The sequence below is a fragment of the Oncorhynchus clarkii genome, chromosome 6 (genome assembly GCF_045791955.1).
Source record: "Oncorhynchus clarkii lewisi isolate Uvic-CL-2024 chromosome 6, UVic_Ocla_1.0, whole genome shotgun sequence".
Lineage (NCBI taxonomy): Eukaryota > Metazoa > Chordata > Actinopteri > Salmoniformes > Salmonidae > Oncorhynchus > Oncorhynchus clarkii.
In genome coordinates, this window is record NC_092152.1 from 63,502,760 (window position 1) to 63,519,705 (window position 16,946).

Below are 16,946 nucleotides of genomic sequence, written 5' to 3' on the forward strand. Positions count from 1 at the left end.
CCACTGTGAATAATTGACCTCTGTCGGGGGACACGCTCCCTGGATGCTCCGTCAGTACTGAGAAGGGAGACAGAGACACCGCTGGCTGTCACACAGCGCAGTGCCACACATTAGCTGCATAATAATATGACCTTTAGAGATACTCCACATTAGTAAACCAGGAGGGGGTCCACAGCTAACCTTTTAAATTAAAGAGTTGAAGTGCCGTTGCGGTCTCGCTAATGATGATAACCAGGGACCATTTTATCACCCGTCTGGAGAACTGATCAATTCATTTCATTGACAATAATTTGAGACAGGAAATCAGGGGAAGTTTGATGTGTTATTTTGGCTTTGTCCTACAAGTTCTACCTATGGCTGAGGGCTTAAAGTAGAGAATCAAAAATCCCTGTTCCCTACTCCAATCAAAGCACGTCACACCCACAGGTAAATTATTCTCAAAGTAGCCTACGCTGGTAACTAGTTACTACTTTTACAGAGTAATATCTGTCCTAATGGCAAAACGACTTGATAACATACAATAATATAAACTGTTAAAGCTAGGTTTAAAAGTGTCCAAGTCAAACAAAGGCATAATAATTTGAGTGTAGACTCAAAGCCAAAAAGGCCGTTGAGGCTTCACCCGCCTATGGTTCTATCAACTTTATTCAGGATATCAGGAAGATATGAATTAATTGGTTAATATGACTTCTTTCCCCCTCTCTCCAAATGGCATCATTATCTAAACGGTTGGTAAGTGAGAGATCTTGCATGTTTTCAGAGAATGATTTTTTTATTTGATCCGTTTCTACTACAGTCCATCCAGACGACCATGTCAACACCCGTTTATCAGATTATTTGACTACAAGTTGTTTGGCATCTTTGCATAGACAATATATATGTTGAAATTATGTATATATTCCATTCGTATTCATCTCCATTTAGAGGGGCCAATGCAGTTTGACATGTTTTCTCCTGTATAGGTGGTGGTCTCTGCTGTTTAAAACATATATTGCTATCAGCCTACTGAAATGCACTGCTATGTCTTGTTTATAGCTGTATACATTTTATAAGTCTTTTTCACTTGTCTTATATAGGAGTGGTAAATCACTCAAACCACCCCACACAAATGAGGATGCACTCTAGGTTCCCCAAGGCAATGATAGCATCTACAGTATATCAGAAAAAGAAAACAGGGTAGATTAAAAAGATAAATTATGCATACTTCTATTTCTGAAGTCTGAATTGTGTATGCACTGTATGATCCTTCCAGCGTTAAATATGTCAGTAAATGTGTTACACTGCAGTACACGATTAAACAGAAATTATGCAAAGTCACCAATAAAGTAAGCATTTGCTTTGTGCACAGTGTGAAGAAAGTGTAGTGCTTTGAGAAATACCAACCAATCTCCTGCACCCGTAGTAGGCAAGGCCTCTAGTTTGGCATGGGCTTATGTACAGGAGGGGGAGAGAGAGAGAACGTGCTTTGGTGTAGAACAGAGGTTGATACTTTTTTGGCCCCCCAACGTGTAGATGAAGGTAGATTATCTGCCATGGTCATATCAACCGAATCAGAGATGCAGCACACTGCATCACTTATGCTACTAGCCAGCTCTGAAATCTCCTTTTAGTATCCTCTATCCTCAAGAGCTTTGTTATAAACTCAGTTATGAAAACTTAGGACACTAAAGAGGCCTTTCTAATGACTCTGAAAAACACCAAAAGAAAGATGCCCAGGGTCCCTGCTCATCTGCGTGAACGTGCCTTAGGCATGCTGCAAGGAGGCATGAGGACTGCAGATGTGGCCAGGGAAATAAATTGCAATGTTCGTACTGTGAGACGCCTAAGACAGCGCTACAGGGAGACAGAGCGGACAGCTGATCGTCTTCGCAGTCGCAGACCACGTGTAACAACACCTGCACAGGATCGGTACATCTGAATATCACACCTGCGGGACAGGTACAGGATGGCAACAACAACTGCCTCAGTTACACCAGGAACGCAAAATTCCTCCTACAATCCCTCCCTCCTAAGACTGTCTGCAATAGGCTGCGAGAGGCTGGACTGAGGGCTTGTAGGCCTGTTGTAAAGGCAGGTCCTCACCAGACATCACCGGCAACAACGTCGCCTATGGGCACAAACCCACCGTTTCTGGATCAGACAGGACTAGCAAAAAGTGCACCTCACTGACGAGTTGCGGTTTTGTCTCACCGGGGGTGATGGTCGGATTTGCGTTTATCGTCGAAGGAATGAGCGTTACACCGAGGCGGGATCGATTTGGAGGTGGAGGGTCCGTCATGGTCTGGGGCGGTGTGTCACATCATCAATGACAACTGTGCTAGTTGTCATTGCAGGCAATCTCAACGCTGTGCGTTACAGGGAAGACATCCTCCTCCCTCATGTGGTACCCTACCTGCAGGCTTATCCTGACATGACCCTCCAGCATGACAATGCCACCAGCCATACTGCTCGTTCTGTGCGTGATTTCCTGCAAGACAGGAATGTCAGTGTTCTGGCCAGCGAAGAGCCCGGATCTCAATCCCATTGAGCACGTCTGGGACCTGTTGGATTGGAGGGTGAGGGCTAGGGCCATTCCCCCAGAAATGTCCGGGAACTTGCAGGTGCCTTGGTGGAAGAGGGGAGTAACATCTCACAGCAAGAACTGGCAAATCTGGTGCAGTCCATGAGGAGGAGATGCACTGCAGTACTTAATGCAGCTGGTGGTCACACCAGATACTGACTGTTACTTTTGATTTTGACCCCCCCAGAATCCGTGTGGATGAGGCAAGGTAGACCAACAAGACGTGACTGGTCTGGGCCATATCTGATCTTGTGAAGGCTACTGGACATGCACATGGGTTAATCATACATAGACAACATCGGCCTGAACTTGTGAAGACCTTTGGACAGGAACATTAGCTAATCAGTTATAAGCACCAGTAGGAGTGGGCATGTCATGCCACCAATAGAATTTATGCGTCAATGTCTGAGCTAATAAGAGAATGGAAACTCAGCAAGACAACAAGATTCATAAAGTGGAGTGACAATGTTATGGGTAAGACTGTATAAAAGCCAATTACTAAGAATGAAGAGTCAGTTCTTCCATGGAATTGCTCGGCTTTGTTACTGTTTGTAATAAAGTCTATTTGAATTCACAAGCTCCGGGTATCTGAGAAGTATTTGATTCAAAATTTCCACGACAGTATCAGCACTGATAATGCACTCCCAAGTGATCCAAAACAAAGGTTGACATTTTTTAAAGAGCAAAAACATTTTTAAATAACCGTGTGAGGGTTCCACTTTCTTTTACTGTGTGGGATCATTAGGAAACAACCAGGAAAAATGACATTATGCAAAATGTAGGATGGCGAGTCGCCTAGCGGTTAAGAGCGTTGAGCCAGTCACCAAAAGGTCGCTGGTTCGAATCCCCGAGCTGACTAGGTGAAAAGTCACTCTGAATTAACGCACCTTCTAAATGACTAAACTGTAAAAATGTAATGCAGAGCATATCAACCCATTTGCATACAATAATAACTTGCTGAATACATTGATATTACCCTGGCTATACTCTTAATATTCTCCACACTGCAAAAGTCAGTGTTTTTGTTTGTTTGCAATTTCATAACTTGAATCACATATTCTAAACATTATCTTTGGATATCTCTGCACCCAGGGGCTAGTTGTGAGTGAACTCAGATGGTAGTGTAAGGGTGGAAAAGGGTGGGGATTGGGAACGCACAAACAGATTATCCCCCTCTGTCCCCAAAACTGTCTCACATGCAGCCATTCTGTCCCGTCTCACATTGTAACCACCATACCCCCATTTAACTGCCAATGGCATGCTGCTGCTCTCTGGGCCGTATTCATAAATCATCTCAATAGTTTAGTGCTGATCTAGGATCAACCCCCCCCCCCCCCCCCCCTCTATATAACCTTACGGATTATGATCTAAATCTAAAAAGGAAACTGATCCTACATCCGCACTTCTACTCTGAAATGGTTTATGAATACGTGCCCCACATCTCTGGTTGCATGCTACTGAACACACTTTCACTCTCCATGTTTACTATACTTACCTACTGACCCATTCTTTCTCGTGTGTATGGTCAAAAACATGTACTAACTAGCTAATCACTCTAATGTGCAATGCCCACTCACACTGCATGCTGCTGTGCAATTCAACTCTACACCAAAAACGCTATTCCAATAAAACATGTCCACGTAAAGCCTGCTTACACAACTCAGAGCTTTTATTGGCAGACTCAGTCAAATTAAAAATGCACACCTAGATACCTTAAATAGTCAACTTTATTCCTAGAACTTCGTTATTCTGTAATGACAAATGGAACTTGGAAACAACCCATGCAAAATACCCATACCGTGGGATCCACAAGGGAACTCGAAGAATGTTAACATCAGTTGCAAATGTGTAATACTTCACACTGACGTGATGTGACGTGACTGCATTTTAAACTGCTAGTCATGCAACAATCATGTAATTGAATCCATTTGATATTTAATTACAGTTAAGATGTCAACAACATTTGAAAGAAAATATGGGAGCAGTGTGTTGGACACTTCTGAGGGACGACCATGTTGTCTAATATTCCATTGTTTTTGTGCTCTTTCCCTTCTTCTCTCCCCTCGTGACGAAGATGATGAGCCAGCCGCACCAACGTAAGTATGATAAATATTCTGTTCTCTCTACAATAAAAAAATATAATATACTGTGCATTCGGAAAGTATTCACACCCCTTGGCTTTATCCACATTTTGTTACGTTACAGCCTTATTCTAAAATATATATATATATTTTTTTTTATCTATCTACACACAATACCCCATAATGACAAAGCAAAAACAGTTTTTTATACATTTTGCAAATGTATCCTATCCAAGCATCCTTGGCAGAGATTACAGCCTCGAGTCTTCTTGGGTATGTCGCTACAGTGGTTGCTCCTTTAAAAGTTGTGTCATACTGCGGCACACCTTGCGGGCTACCGCAGCATTCTGTGTCACGTCATTTAATTGTCAGACATTTTTTGTGTTAATGCAAGTTAGTGCTAGTTTGACCACCAGTGGGCATCTGGTGGGAGACCAGGGTTCAATTCCCCAACCGGGAGGAAGGAGTAGGCTGTCCTTGTAATTAAGAATTTGTTCTCAACTGATTCCATATGTGTTATTTCATATTTGTGATGTCTTCACTATTATTCTACAATGTAGAAAATAGTAAAAATATAGAAAAATCCTGTAATGAGTAGGTGTGTCCAAACTTTTGACTGGTACTTTCTTAATTAATTTGATTAATATTATGGTGTTTCTATTCCATGAAAAACGAAAAACCCTCTGGGTAAATTCAGACTGTTTCGCTCTCGGCACGTACGGGGCGAGGAGTAGGGTTGATTTGAGCATTCTGGCCTTACAACGGCAGTCAAGCACCCAAGCTAACGTTGGTTAGCTTGCTAGCTACTTCCAGACACAAATGAGACCACTCTGGCCATTTTACTCGCCCTAGCAGAGCTGTTTAAGCTGTTTTCGTGTTAACCAGGGCGTTGGTGACTAACTGTGCTGCTGGAAACAATTTAACGGATGTTGAGCGCTCGTAAATTAATTATTCTGCGCTCTGGTACACTCAGATGAGAGTGCTCTGAAAACGGAGTAGATAGCCAGAGCGAATTTACGAAAGCACCGAATGTCCATTGAGAACACACAACGACTATACCATTTAGCTAAGCTAAGAATGAAAGGAATAATCAAGTCAATAAACTTTGGATAGTTAGATAGCCTATAGTTAATATACTGTCAAGTTTGATGTATAAGGTAGTAAGACCTTTAAACAGATCAACATACACAAGGCTGCGGGGCCAGACGGATTACCAGGACTTGTGCTCCGGCCATGTGCTGACCAGCTGGCAGATGTCTTCACTGACATTTTCAACATGTCCCTGATTGAGTCTGTAATACCAACATGTTTCAAGCAGACCACCATAGTCCCTGTGCCCAAGATCACAAAGGCAACCTGCCTAAATAACTACAGACCCGCAGACACTCACGTCCGTAGCCATGAAGTGCTTTGAAAGGTTGGTAATGGCTCACATCAACACCATTATCCCAGAAACCCTAGACCCACTCCAATTTGCATACCGCCCAAGCAGATCCACAGATGATGAAATCTCTATTGCACTCCATCCGCACTGCTCTTTCCCACCTGGACAAAAGGAACACTTATGTGAGAATGCTATTCACTGACTACAGCTCAGCGTTCAACACCATAGTGCCCTCAAAGCTCATCACTAAGCTGGGACTAAACACCTCCCTCTGCAACTGGATCCTGGACTTCCTGATAGTCTGCCCCCAGGTGGTGAGGGTAGGTAGCAACACATCTGTGTGCTTGCTCAGTCCCCTCCTGTACTCCCTGTTCACCCACGACTGCATGGCCAGGCACGACTCCAACACCATCATTAAGTTTGCAGACGACACAACAGTGCCTGATCACAGACAACGATGAGACAGCCTATAGGGAGGAGTTCAGAGACCTGGCCGGGGGGTGCCAGAATAACAACCTATCCCTCAACGTAACCAAGACTAAGGAGATGATTGTGGACTACAGGAAAAGGAGGACCGAGCACGCCCCCATTCTCATTGACAGGGCTGTAGTGGAGCATTTTGAGAGCTTCAAGTTCCTTGGTGTCCACATCAATAACAAACTAGAATGGTCCAAACATACCAAGACAGTCGTGAAGAGGCCACGACAAAGCCTATTCCCCATCAGGAAACTAAAAAGATTTGGCATGGGTCCAGAGATCCTCAAAAGGTTCTACAGCTGCAACATCGAGTGCATCACTGTCTGGTACGGCAATTGCTCAGCCTCAGACTGCAAGGCACTACAGAGGGTAGTGCGTACGGCCCAGTACATCACTGGGACTAAGCTGCATGCCATCCAGGACCTCTACACCAGGCGGTGTCAGAGGAAGGCCCTAAAAATTGTCAAAGACCCCAGCCACCTCAGTCATAGACTATTCTCTCTACTACCGTATGGCAACAGTTTTTATCCCCAAGCCATAAGACTCATGAACAGGTAATCAAATGGCTACCCGGACTATTTGCATTGTGTGCCCCCCCAACCACTCTTTTAACGCTGCTGCTACTCTCTGTTTATCAGAGATGCATAGTCACTAACTATACAGTCCTGGCCAAAAGTTTTGAGAATGACACAAATATTAATTTACACAAAGTTAGCTGCTTCAGTGTCTTTAGATATTTTTGTAAAATGTTACTGTGGAATACTGAAGTATAATTACAAACAGTTCATAAGTGTCAAAGGCTTTTATTTACAATTACATGAAGTTGATACAAGAGTCAATATTTGCAGTGTTGACCCTTCTTTTTCAAGACCACTGCAATCCGCTCTCGGCATGCTGTCAATTAACTTCTGGGCCACATCCTGTCTGATGGCAGCCCATTCTTGCATAATCAATGCTTGGAGTTTGTCAGAATTTGTGGGTTTTTGTTTGTCCACCCACCTCATGAGGATTGACCACAGGTTCTCAATGGGATTAAGGTCTGGGAAGTTTCCTGGCCATGGACCCAAAATATCAATGTTTTGTTCCCTGAGCCACTTAGTTATTACTTTTGCCTCATGGCAAGTGCTCCATCATGCTGGAAAAGGCATTGTTCGTCACCAAATTGTTCCTGGATGGTTGGGAGAAGTTGCTCTCTGAGGATGTGTTGGTACCATTCTTTATTCATGGCTGTGTTCTTTGGCAAAATTGTGAGTGAGCCCACTCCCTTGGCTGAGAAGCAACCCCACACATAAATGGTCTCAGGATGCTTTACTGTTGGCATGACACAGGACTGATGGTAGCGCTCACCTTGTCTTCTCCGGACAAGCTTTTTTCCAGATGCCCCAAACAATCGGAAAGGGGATTCATCAGAGAAAATGACTTTACCCCAGTCCTCAGCATTCCAATCCCTGTACCTTTTGCAGAATATCAGTCTGTCCTTGATGTTTTTCCTGGAGAGAAGTGGCTTCTTTGCTGCCCTTCTTGACACCAGGCCATCCTCCCAAAAGTCTTCGCCTCACTGTGCGTGCAGATGCACTTACACCTGCCTGCTGACATTCCTGAGCAAGCTCTGTACTGGTGGTGCCCCGATCCCGCAGCTGAATCAACTTTAGGAGACGGTCCTGGCGCTTGCTGGACTTTCTTTGGCGCCCTGAAGCCTTCTTCACAACAATTGAACCACTCTCCTTGAAGTTCTTGATGAACCGATAAATGGTTGATTTAGGTGCAATCTTACTGGCAGCAATATCCTTGCCTGTGAAGCCCTTTTTGTGCAAAGCAATGGTGACGGCATGTGTTTCCTTGTAGGTAACCATGGTTGACAGAGGAAGAACAATGATTCCAAGCACCACCCTCCTTTTGAAGCTTCCAGTCTGTTATTCAAACTCAATCAGCATGACAGAGTGATCTCCAGCCTTGTCAACACTCACACCTGTGTTAACGAGAGAATCATTGACATGACGTCAGCTGGTCCTTTTGTGGCAGGGATGAAATGCAGTGGAAATGTTTGGGGGTTGGGGATTCCGTTCATTTGCATGGCAAAGAGGGACTGCAATTAATTGCAATTCATCTGATCACTCTTCATAACATTCTGGAGTATATGCAAATTGCCATCATACAAACTGAGGCAGCAGACTTTGTGAAAATTAATATTTGTGTCATTCTCAAAACTTATGGCCACGACTGTACATTCATTTACATACTACCTCAATTGGGAAGACCAACCAGTGCTCCCGCACATTGGCTAACCAGGCTATCTGCAACGTGTCCCGCCACCCACCAACCCCTCTTTTACGCTACTGCTACACTCTGTTCATCATATATGCATAGTCACTTTAACCAGGTCTACATGTACATACTACCTCAATCAGCCTGACTAACCGGTGTCTGTATGTAGCCTTGCTACTTTTATAGCCTCGCTACTGTATATAGCCTGTCTTTTTACTGTTGTTTTATTTCTTTACTTACCTATTGTTCACCTAATAACTTTTTTTGCACTATTGGTTAGAGCCTGTAAGTAAGCATTTCACTGTAAGGTCTACCTACACCTGTTGTATTCGGCGCACGTGACAAATAAACTTTGTTTTGATTTATAACTACTAAGGTTATGTAGATAGCTAACACACCGGTAGATACTGCTGTAATGCTATGCTATGTGGTTTGTAAGGACAGCGTAGCTAACAAATTGTCAGCGAACATAACGTGTAAGGTCATTTATTTGAAAAGTATTCACTTTATTACATTGAGTAGCAAGCTACGGCGAGGACGCGCTCTATCGACACTGCGGCTTGAGCATGCTTTTGGTGCAGTCGATAGCGGGCTGGACTTCGGGCAAGAAGGTTTAGAGTTCGAAACCTGCTCCCTGCTCATTTCATTTGAAGTCGTGTACATTTATCAGTTTATTATTTGGTTTATATTGCCCATTCATTGTCAGTTAGAGACACAGTAGTGCATTGGGACCCAAAAGCATAATCAGTGCCCAAACTCCCCCTTGGTCATTAGGGCAAATCTGGTCTGTGATAGAATGTTGTTTTTTTTACACCTTGCTTGGCTATTAGACAATTATTTAGTAAAAGTTTAATAGTCTATTGTTCAGCTATTAGCCCCCCTCCCCAACTTGCAACAAATTGTTGTTACTCCCATCTCGTTCCTCGCCCTCTTCCATGCGTCATTCTCTGCCTGAGTGGCTCGCTTGTGGGCGTGCATGCAGGATATGGCAGCATCTTCAGTTGTGCGTCAAGAATTCTGCATTGCAAGTTTGTATGAAGGTCTGGTTATTCACAAGCAAATTGTTATTTGCTATGGAGGTACATTTGTCTATTTTTGTCGAGAGCAAAACATTATGTTCAATCAAAAATAATTGTTCTGAAAGCAACTTTTTTAAATTTTCAATAAAAAATAATTGTTCTGAAAGCAAAAGAGGCTTCGAAGTAAAAAAACAAATTTTCAATAAAATATTTTGTATTAGAGCGCAAAACATATTGAAGAACAAAACCTGTATTTGAAAACAATTTAATTTCGCTATCAACCCCCCTCCATTTTGGCCATTTTTTGAGTGTCAGTTTGGCTTCAACCAATACTGTTCAGCCTTTCTTTCCGACACAAAGGAAGTCATAGCGGACACCTACGAAGGACTGTGTGATGATGGCATCTCAGGTAAGCAGCGCTGGGCGTTCTTCTGTCCAACTTCTACATAGCTAGTAGTTAGTATCGGTTCATAACATTCTACTATATTACATAGATACAAACATTCCGTAGAATAATAAATCATGCAATTATTATTATCAAGCTAACCAAAAACATTTAGCTACGTATGCCTGTTCTCGCCATTTTCAGTTTAATTCATCTAACTTTCTTTCATGGCAACTCATTAGCAGGCCCTGTCCTATTTGTTTCATAGTCGATATATAATCATATTTCATGACAGTGTAACAGATAGCTTTTTTACAGAAGGATGAAAGAACACAATATGTCTTCCAGGGAATGCTACTCTGATATGTCAGATGAAATGTTAGACCAGAAAGTCAGGGCCATTAAGGCAAGGATGCCCCTTGCAGGCTTTAGAATGGTCAAAGGAAGTCTCCAAGTAATGGGCCATCGTGTACAATGGCGAAGAGTTAGGGAGTCTTCGCAGCGTGTAGATGGTGCAGGTATCATTGCCAGAACGATCCAGCTTCGTTGCATTGCTCGGCAAAAATACTCTGTTCCTGCTCCCCTGTCTCTCGTCCACATTGATACAAATCATAAATTGATAAGGTACTAAGATGTATGTCTCCATCAAATCTAAGAAGTTATTTGAACTTTTTTATTCTTACTTATTCGTAGACAAATGTTCAATGATGTATGCAATTGGAGTTGTTCTTCATCAACTGGTAATACATGAATAATGAAGCAGGTTCATAGGTTAAACAACTCACTTTTAATTCCAATGCTATCTTTCAAGATACAACATTGTCATCTTTGGCAGTATAGATGGATTTTCAAGGAAGGTAAGTATATTATTTTGTATGCATATTGCATATTTCCTATCACCTTATGAACAACCACAATACCAGTCTGGTGTTAAGCTTTCTGTGCTGTATTGACATCTCCTGAAAATGACACCTGCTGCTTTAGATTGAACAGTCATACCCCAGTTATTGTTTTCATATCTACAAAAAAAATAAGCTATGTTCTTTACTTTCAGAGTGCGAGCTGATCAAAGGGTCAAAAATGTAGATATTGCCAGATGTATGTTCACTGTCCGAGGAACAGGCAGTGGGAACTTTATTCCTGGCATAAGTGTCCATAACCAGAGGTAATTAACCTATTCTGTGTTCTTTTTCTCTCTTCCTCTCTGCCTGTCTTGTTGAACATGTAACCTGTCTCACATGCATTAATTAAAAAACCCTTAAGATGTCAACTGCTAATTTTCCGATTTACACCACATTAACACGCAGCCATTTTCACTGGACTATCAAGCCCATTGCTGCCAAGTCATGATTTCCCTGGGGGTTAGCTTACCAATAACCAAGTGGTGAGACATATAGCCCTCTATATTTAAATGTTTAAGGTACACTCAGACAGGTGTCTGCATCACAAAACAGTCAGTAACCACTCACAGAGGCTCACACAACTTGCATTTCTATAACCTCGGCCCCACCTCAGTGTTCACTATTCATGGAGGAAGACCACAGGACCACAGAGATTAGGTTCCTCCCCCACACAAAACCTTTTCTTTCTCTCTGTTAGAGTGGAACGCTTATGGAGTGTTTGGAGTGCTGTGACATGTCAGTACTACAACTTGCTGCACAGTTTGGAGGAAGAAGGCTACCTTGACCTGTCAAATTCTATCCACCTCTTCTGTGTGGGATATGTGTTTCTACCTCGTCTGCGGGCAGATCTGCACCATTTCACAGAGAGTTGGAATAATCACCCTTTAAGTCCATAGGTGAACCTGACACCTCACCAGCTGTTGCCTTAGTACTACACAACGGATTCAAATGATCAAGTCATCATCAAGCTTCAAGTGGTATTTATGTATTCATTTGTGATCTGGTAATGGTATATCAGCTATGTTGGTGAACCCCTCCTGCATCTGAACTGGCTGACACAGAGGGAACAGCATGATCATAGGTGAGAGGTCACTTGGTCGGGACAAAAGGAAGTATTATTAAAGAGATGCTTTACATTGAAATACAGATAGAGATGTAGTAGTCCCAGAGTTAAATGATCCAAGGTCAGTTTTGCATTTCACCTCCTGATGATTATGATGACTGACCGTGTTAGAATAAAAAAAACAAAGCTTAATCACGCTCTCTCTCTCTACCCACCTGTCGCTCGTCTGCAGGTATGTTTAGATGTGAGAGAGGAAGCCAGTCCCGTCATCGCCACCTCACCCGCTCTTAAGATAACCTTCGGGCCGACTGGGAGCCCAAGGCTGGTTAGGAGATACCACTAGAGACACGATGTAATTGTGATGAACTGAGAGAATATTAGGGTAGCACTGCAATTCATTAATCATATGCTGTCTTCCCTGCTCCTCTGTTTTACCTCTTTCCTTTTCTGTCTTCTACACCTCTCTCCCCACCTCCTCTTGGTTCCTCTTTTTTAAAATGCACACCATTTGTGCATTGAAGTACAGATTTAACTTGTATTTGTAATATATTACAATTATAATATTTATAATGCATGTATTATGTATTTATAACACCTGGATAATGAACTTTCAATAAAGCATTTCACATTCTCCACTGGTTGAAATGAAGTATCTCATTGAAATACTACACCTATCCAGTGTCCTCAGATTAATGCAGATGAAGGGAGTTAGATATTCATAGGAAGCGTAGTGTACGGTTTTTTTCTCGCTATATGAATTACAAATCAGTCTTTTCTTAAATCATGTTTCTAGTCTATTGCATAGTTACAATGTGTAATCATTGATGTCCCAGGAGCGGTAAACACTGTTGAAGTGTATAATTGTAATACATACATGCAGACACAGCATCATTCAAAGAATGGAGTTTGATACACCTAGTATTGGATATGACTAAAAAAAGAATGTCTCAAAGAGATTCATACCTGAACCGCACCTTTATTTGCCAAGGAAGTGTACATGATCAGTGAATATATTCAATGTACAGGCTACAATGTGGGGATCTCATGCATGGTAATAACAGTACATGTATATAGGACTTGCATCCTTGGCACAATAAAGTTATTATATTCTACTCAATCCATAGGCTTCATTAATGCCATTCAGACTTGAAGTTGATACAACAACTATGATAGCTGAGGTTCATTGGTATGAATATTAGTTCAGAACCTAACGTTTTAAGGGTCCATACACAGATCGGCTACATACTGTAGCTAGCTACACATTCATAGGAATACAGTTATTTTTATCTTCCACTACACAATAAGCAAATAAATAGTTAGCTAGCTATGTTACTTCAGCTGCATTGCATGGCAAATATAAGCAAGGCAAGCTAACACAATTGTACATTCAATTTGCAGTAAATGCTTTAGCTAGCTAGATTCTTTACATCCACTGTTTCACAAGACGACAGTCTGGCTTGCAGGTTCTCTCAGGAGTCCCTAAAACACGAAACACGAATTACATTTTCATACTCATGTCATAACACTAGCTAGCTGGCTAATGTTAGCTAGTCAGCTAACTTGCTAAATAGCAGTTTTTGTACATGAACTTTATGACAAAAAAATATGCACAATTGTTTGTCTCTACATTAACTAACATATTCCTCTTAATTGTAAATGTTTTGCCTGACTTGTTACGATGTTGTAATTACTTATTTGCTTCCACCGTAATGTTTTCTCAGCCATCTTTGCTGAAGAAAGTCACCAGGGACGGGTGGCTCGTGTCATGAAGCCGTGACGCTGAGTACCTCTAGGTCCTGCGGTGTAAGCTCGCAAATTTTAAAGGAGGATCCACTGTACAAGCTTGGCACACCAGTATTTGGGGAGTTTCTCCCATTCTTCTCTGCAGATCCTCTCAAGCTGTCAGGTTGGATGGGGAGCGTTGCTGCACAGCTATTTTCAGGTCTCTCCAGAGATGTTTGATTGGGTTCAAGTCTGGGCTCTGGCTGGGCCACTCAAGGACATTCAGAGACTTGTCCCGAAGCCACTCCTGCATTGTCTTGGCTGTGTACTTAGGGTCGTTGTCCTGTTGGAAGGTGAACCTTCTCCCCCGTCTGAGGTCTTGAGCGCTCTGGAGCAGGTTTTCATCAGGGATCTCTCTGTACTTTGCTCTGTTCATCTTTCCCTCGATCCTGACTAGTCTCCCAGTCCCTGCCGCTGAAAAACATGCCCACAGCATGACGCTGCCACCACCATGCTTCACTGTAGGGATGGTTCCAGGTTTCCTCCAGACGTGACCCTTGGCATTCAGGCCAAAGAGTTCAATCTAACATCAGACCAGAGAATCTTGTTTCTCATGGTCAGAGTCCTTTAGGTGCCTCTTGGAAAACTCCAAGCGGGCTGTCGTGCATTTTACTGAGGAGTGGCTTCCGTCTGGCCACTCTACCATAAAGGCCTGATTGGTGGAGTGCTGCAAAGATGGTTGTCCTTCTGGAAGATTCTCCCATCTCCACAGAGGAACTCAGGAGCTCTGTCAGAGTGACCATCGGTTCTTGGTTCCCTCCCTGACCAAGGCCCTTCTCACCTGCGGCCAGCTGTAGGAACATTCTTGGTGATTCTAAACTTCTTACATTTAAGAATGATGGAGGCCACTGTGTTGTTGGGGACTTTCAATGTTTTTTTGATACCTTTTTTTTTTACCTTCCCCAAATCTGTGTCTGTGCTCTACGGACAATTCCTTTGACCTCATGGCTTGGTTTTTGCTCTGACATGCACTGTCAACTGTGGGATCTTATATAGACAGGTGTGTGCAAATCGAAATCATGTCCAATCAACTGAATTTACTACAGGTGGACTCGAATCAAGTTGTAGAAACATCTCAAGGGCGATCAATGGAAACAGGATGCACCCGAGCTTAATTTCGAGACTCATAGCAAAGGGTTTGAATACTTATGTAAATAAGGTATTTCTGTTTTACAAAAAAAATTAAAAACCTGTTTTTGCTTTGACATTATAGGACATTGTGTGTAGATTGATGATGGGGGGAAATTATGTAATCAATTTTACAATAAGGCTGTAAAGTAACAAAATGTGGAAAAGTCAATGGGTCTGAATACTTTCCGAATGCACTGTATATATACACATATCATAATTTCCCCCTGGAATTGGTATTTCTCTTGGTATTTCTTCACTAGGAAAACAAATTCAACAAACAACCACAAAGACAAAAATGTGCGCCAGAGGAATACAAAATGAGAAGCTACTCGTTGCAGTAAGTATTCTGGCCTTTATAAAATGAGAAGCTACTCGTCGTGAGTATTCCGGCGTTTATAAAATGAGAAGCTAGTCGTCGTAGTGAGTATTCCGGCCTTTATAAAATGAGAAGCTACTCCTCATAGTGAGTATTCCGGCCTTTATAAAAATTAGAAGCTAATCCTTGTAGTGAGTATTCCAGCCTTTATAAAATGAGAAGCTACTCGTTGTAGTGAGTATTCCGGCCTTCATAAAATGAGAAGCTACTCGTTGTAGTGAGTATTCCGGCCTATATAAAACGAGAAGCTACTCGTTGTAGTGAGTATTCCGGCCTTCATAAAATGAGAAGCTACTCATTGCAGTGAGTATTCTGGCCTTTAGAAAAAGGAATCTGAGGCATATGGAAGTCAACTAAGTGATATACTGTAGGAATGTGATAATGTGCACAGGGTATACTAATTCCTTCCTCCCCCTGATTTTCATTAACAGATGACTAACTGCATATCTTGACCATATGAAGGTATCTGAGGGAGCTCCAGGCAATTTTTAATGAAGCATATCTCATCTCTCTCTTACGAGAAAAAACAATAACAGCGTAACACTGGCAGAAAAGAACAAGATGGCTGTCTTAAGCATGACTTATTCAGTCTTACATGAACAGTCCTGGACAGAGAGATGACAAATTCCATCACGAAAGGTGTGCACATCTTTTTTTGTGTGCTGTTTGATGTCTCTTTTATTCATTTTATCATGTCCTCCAACCAGAGGTGATCCTTTTTGTATTACATATCATGTAAAACGCATGCAAATTATTACGCAATAGGATGCCCAGAATAGACTTTGTTGTTTTCCCTCATGTCTGTATGGCTATTTTGCGTCCAAAGGAATGATGTTTTTTTATGAAATTGTCCTGAACTGAAAAATACTGTTATATTCTTAAATAACTTTGTACAGCTGATTCATTGTCATTAAACTATGATTGATTTAGTGAAAGGAAAGTCCACTCTTAACAGCCATTATAGTGAAAATGTGATGCAAGGGATTTGATGTCTGGCAGTATTTACTTGAAAATGATTATATGAAAATTACTACTATATCTATCTAGTTATAAATAAAAATTAGTGTTTATTTTTATTTTTCAGAGTAACTTAGGATGTCTTGTATATGTTGAGGTACGAGTGTTCAAACAATAGCAAATACTGTATGTAAAGAAAAAAATACATTTTATATTTCCCAACTTAATTCATTCATTTTTATTTTTCTGAAATTGTACAGCATGGCTATTATCCTATGCAATATGTATTCATATATAGATATATTGGGGGCAGTTTGTTTTTCTCAGTGAAGCTTTAATATTGTGGGATCACTTGGAAGCTGGTATAGCAAAATGCACTGCTGTAGCTGCATGACTCCTGTCCTATAAATACACCATGTATCCATGTGTATTGCAGTGCAAATGGACCTACATTAGGGTGGGAATGGAAGGAGCTACGGTATCTCTAGCCACGATAAAACATCAGACCAATAACATACGAGACTAATACATTTTTGAAAATAAAAGGCTCCAAAATACATTCAA

General features: G+C 41.8%; 1 protein-coding gene and 1 long non-coding RNA gene across 3 annotated transcripts in view; both read left to right on the top strand.

Annotated features, from left to right (window-relative positions):
• LOC139411419 (neuroplastin-like) overlaps nucleotides 1–16,946 on the top strand; it is a 48,051-nt gene extending 31,105 nt beyond the window's left edge. The window contains exons 7-9 of one of the 2 annotated variants that reach the window (XM_071157754.1): nucleotides 4,635–4,656; nucleotides 15,310–15,386; nucleotides 15,857–16,946. In XM_071157754.1, the coding sequence (XP_071013855.1) occupies nucleotides 4,635–4,656; nucleotides 15,310–15,370 (83 nt within the window). In that variant the 3' untranslated portion in view covers nucleotides 15,371–15,386; nucleotides 15,857–16,946. The remainder of the gene's footprint in view (nucleotides 1–4,634; nucleotides 4,657–15,309; nucleotides 15,387–15,856) is intronic. The other variant, XM_071157756.1, reaches the window with a different exon arrangement.
• On the top strand, nucleotides 10,082–11,904 carry LOC139411418 (uncharacterized). The gene is made up of 4 exons (XR_011634598.1): nucleotides 10,082–10,195; nucleotides 10,983–11,028; nucleotides 11,226–11,336; nucleotides 11,771–11,904. It is a non-coding gene; the product is annotated as an uncharacterized lncRNA (long non-coding RNA).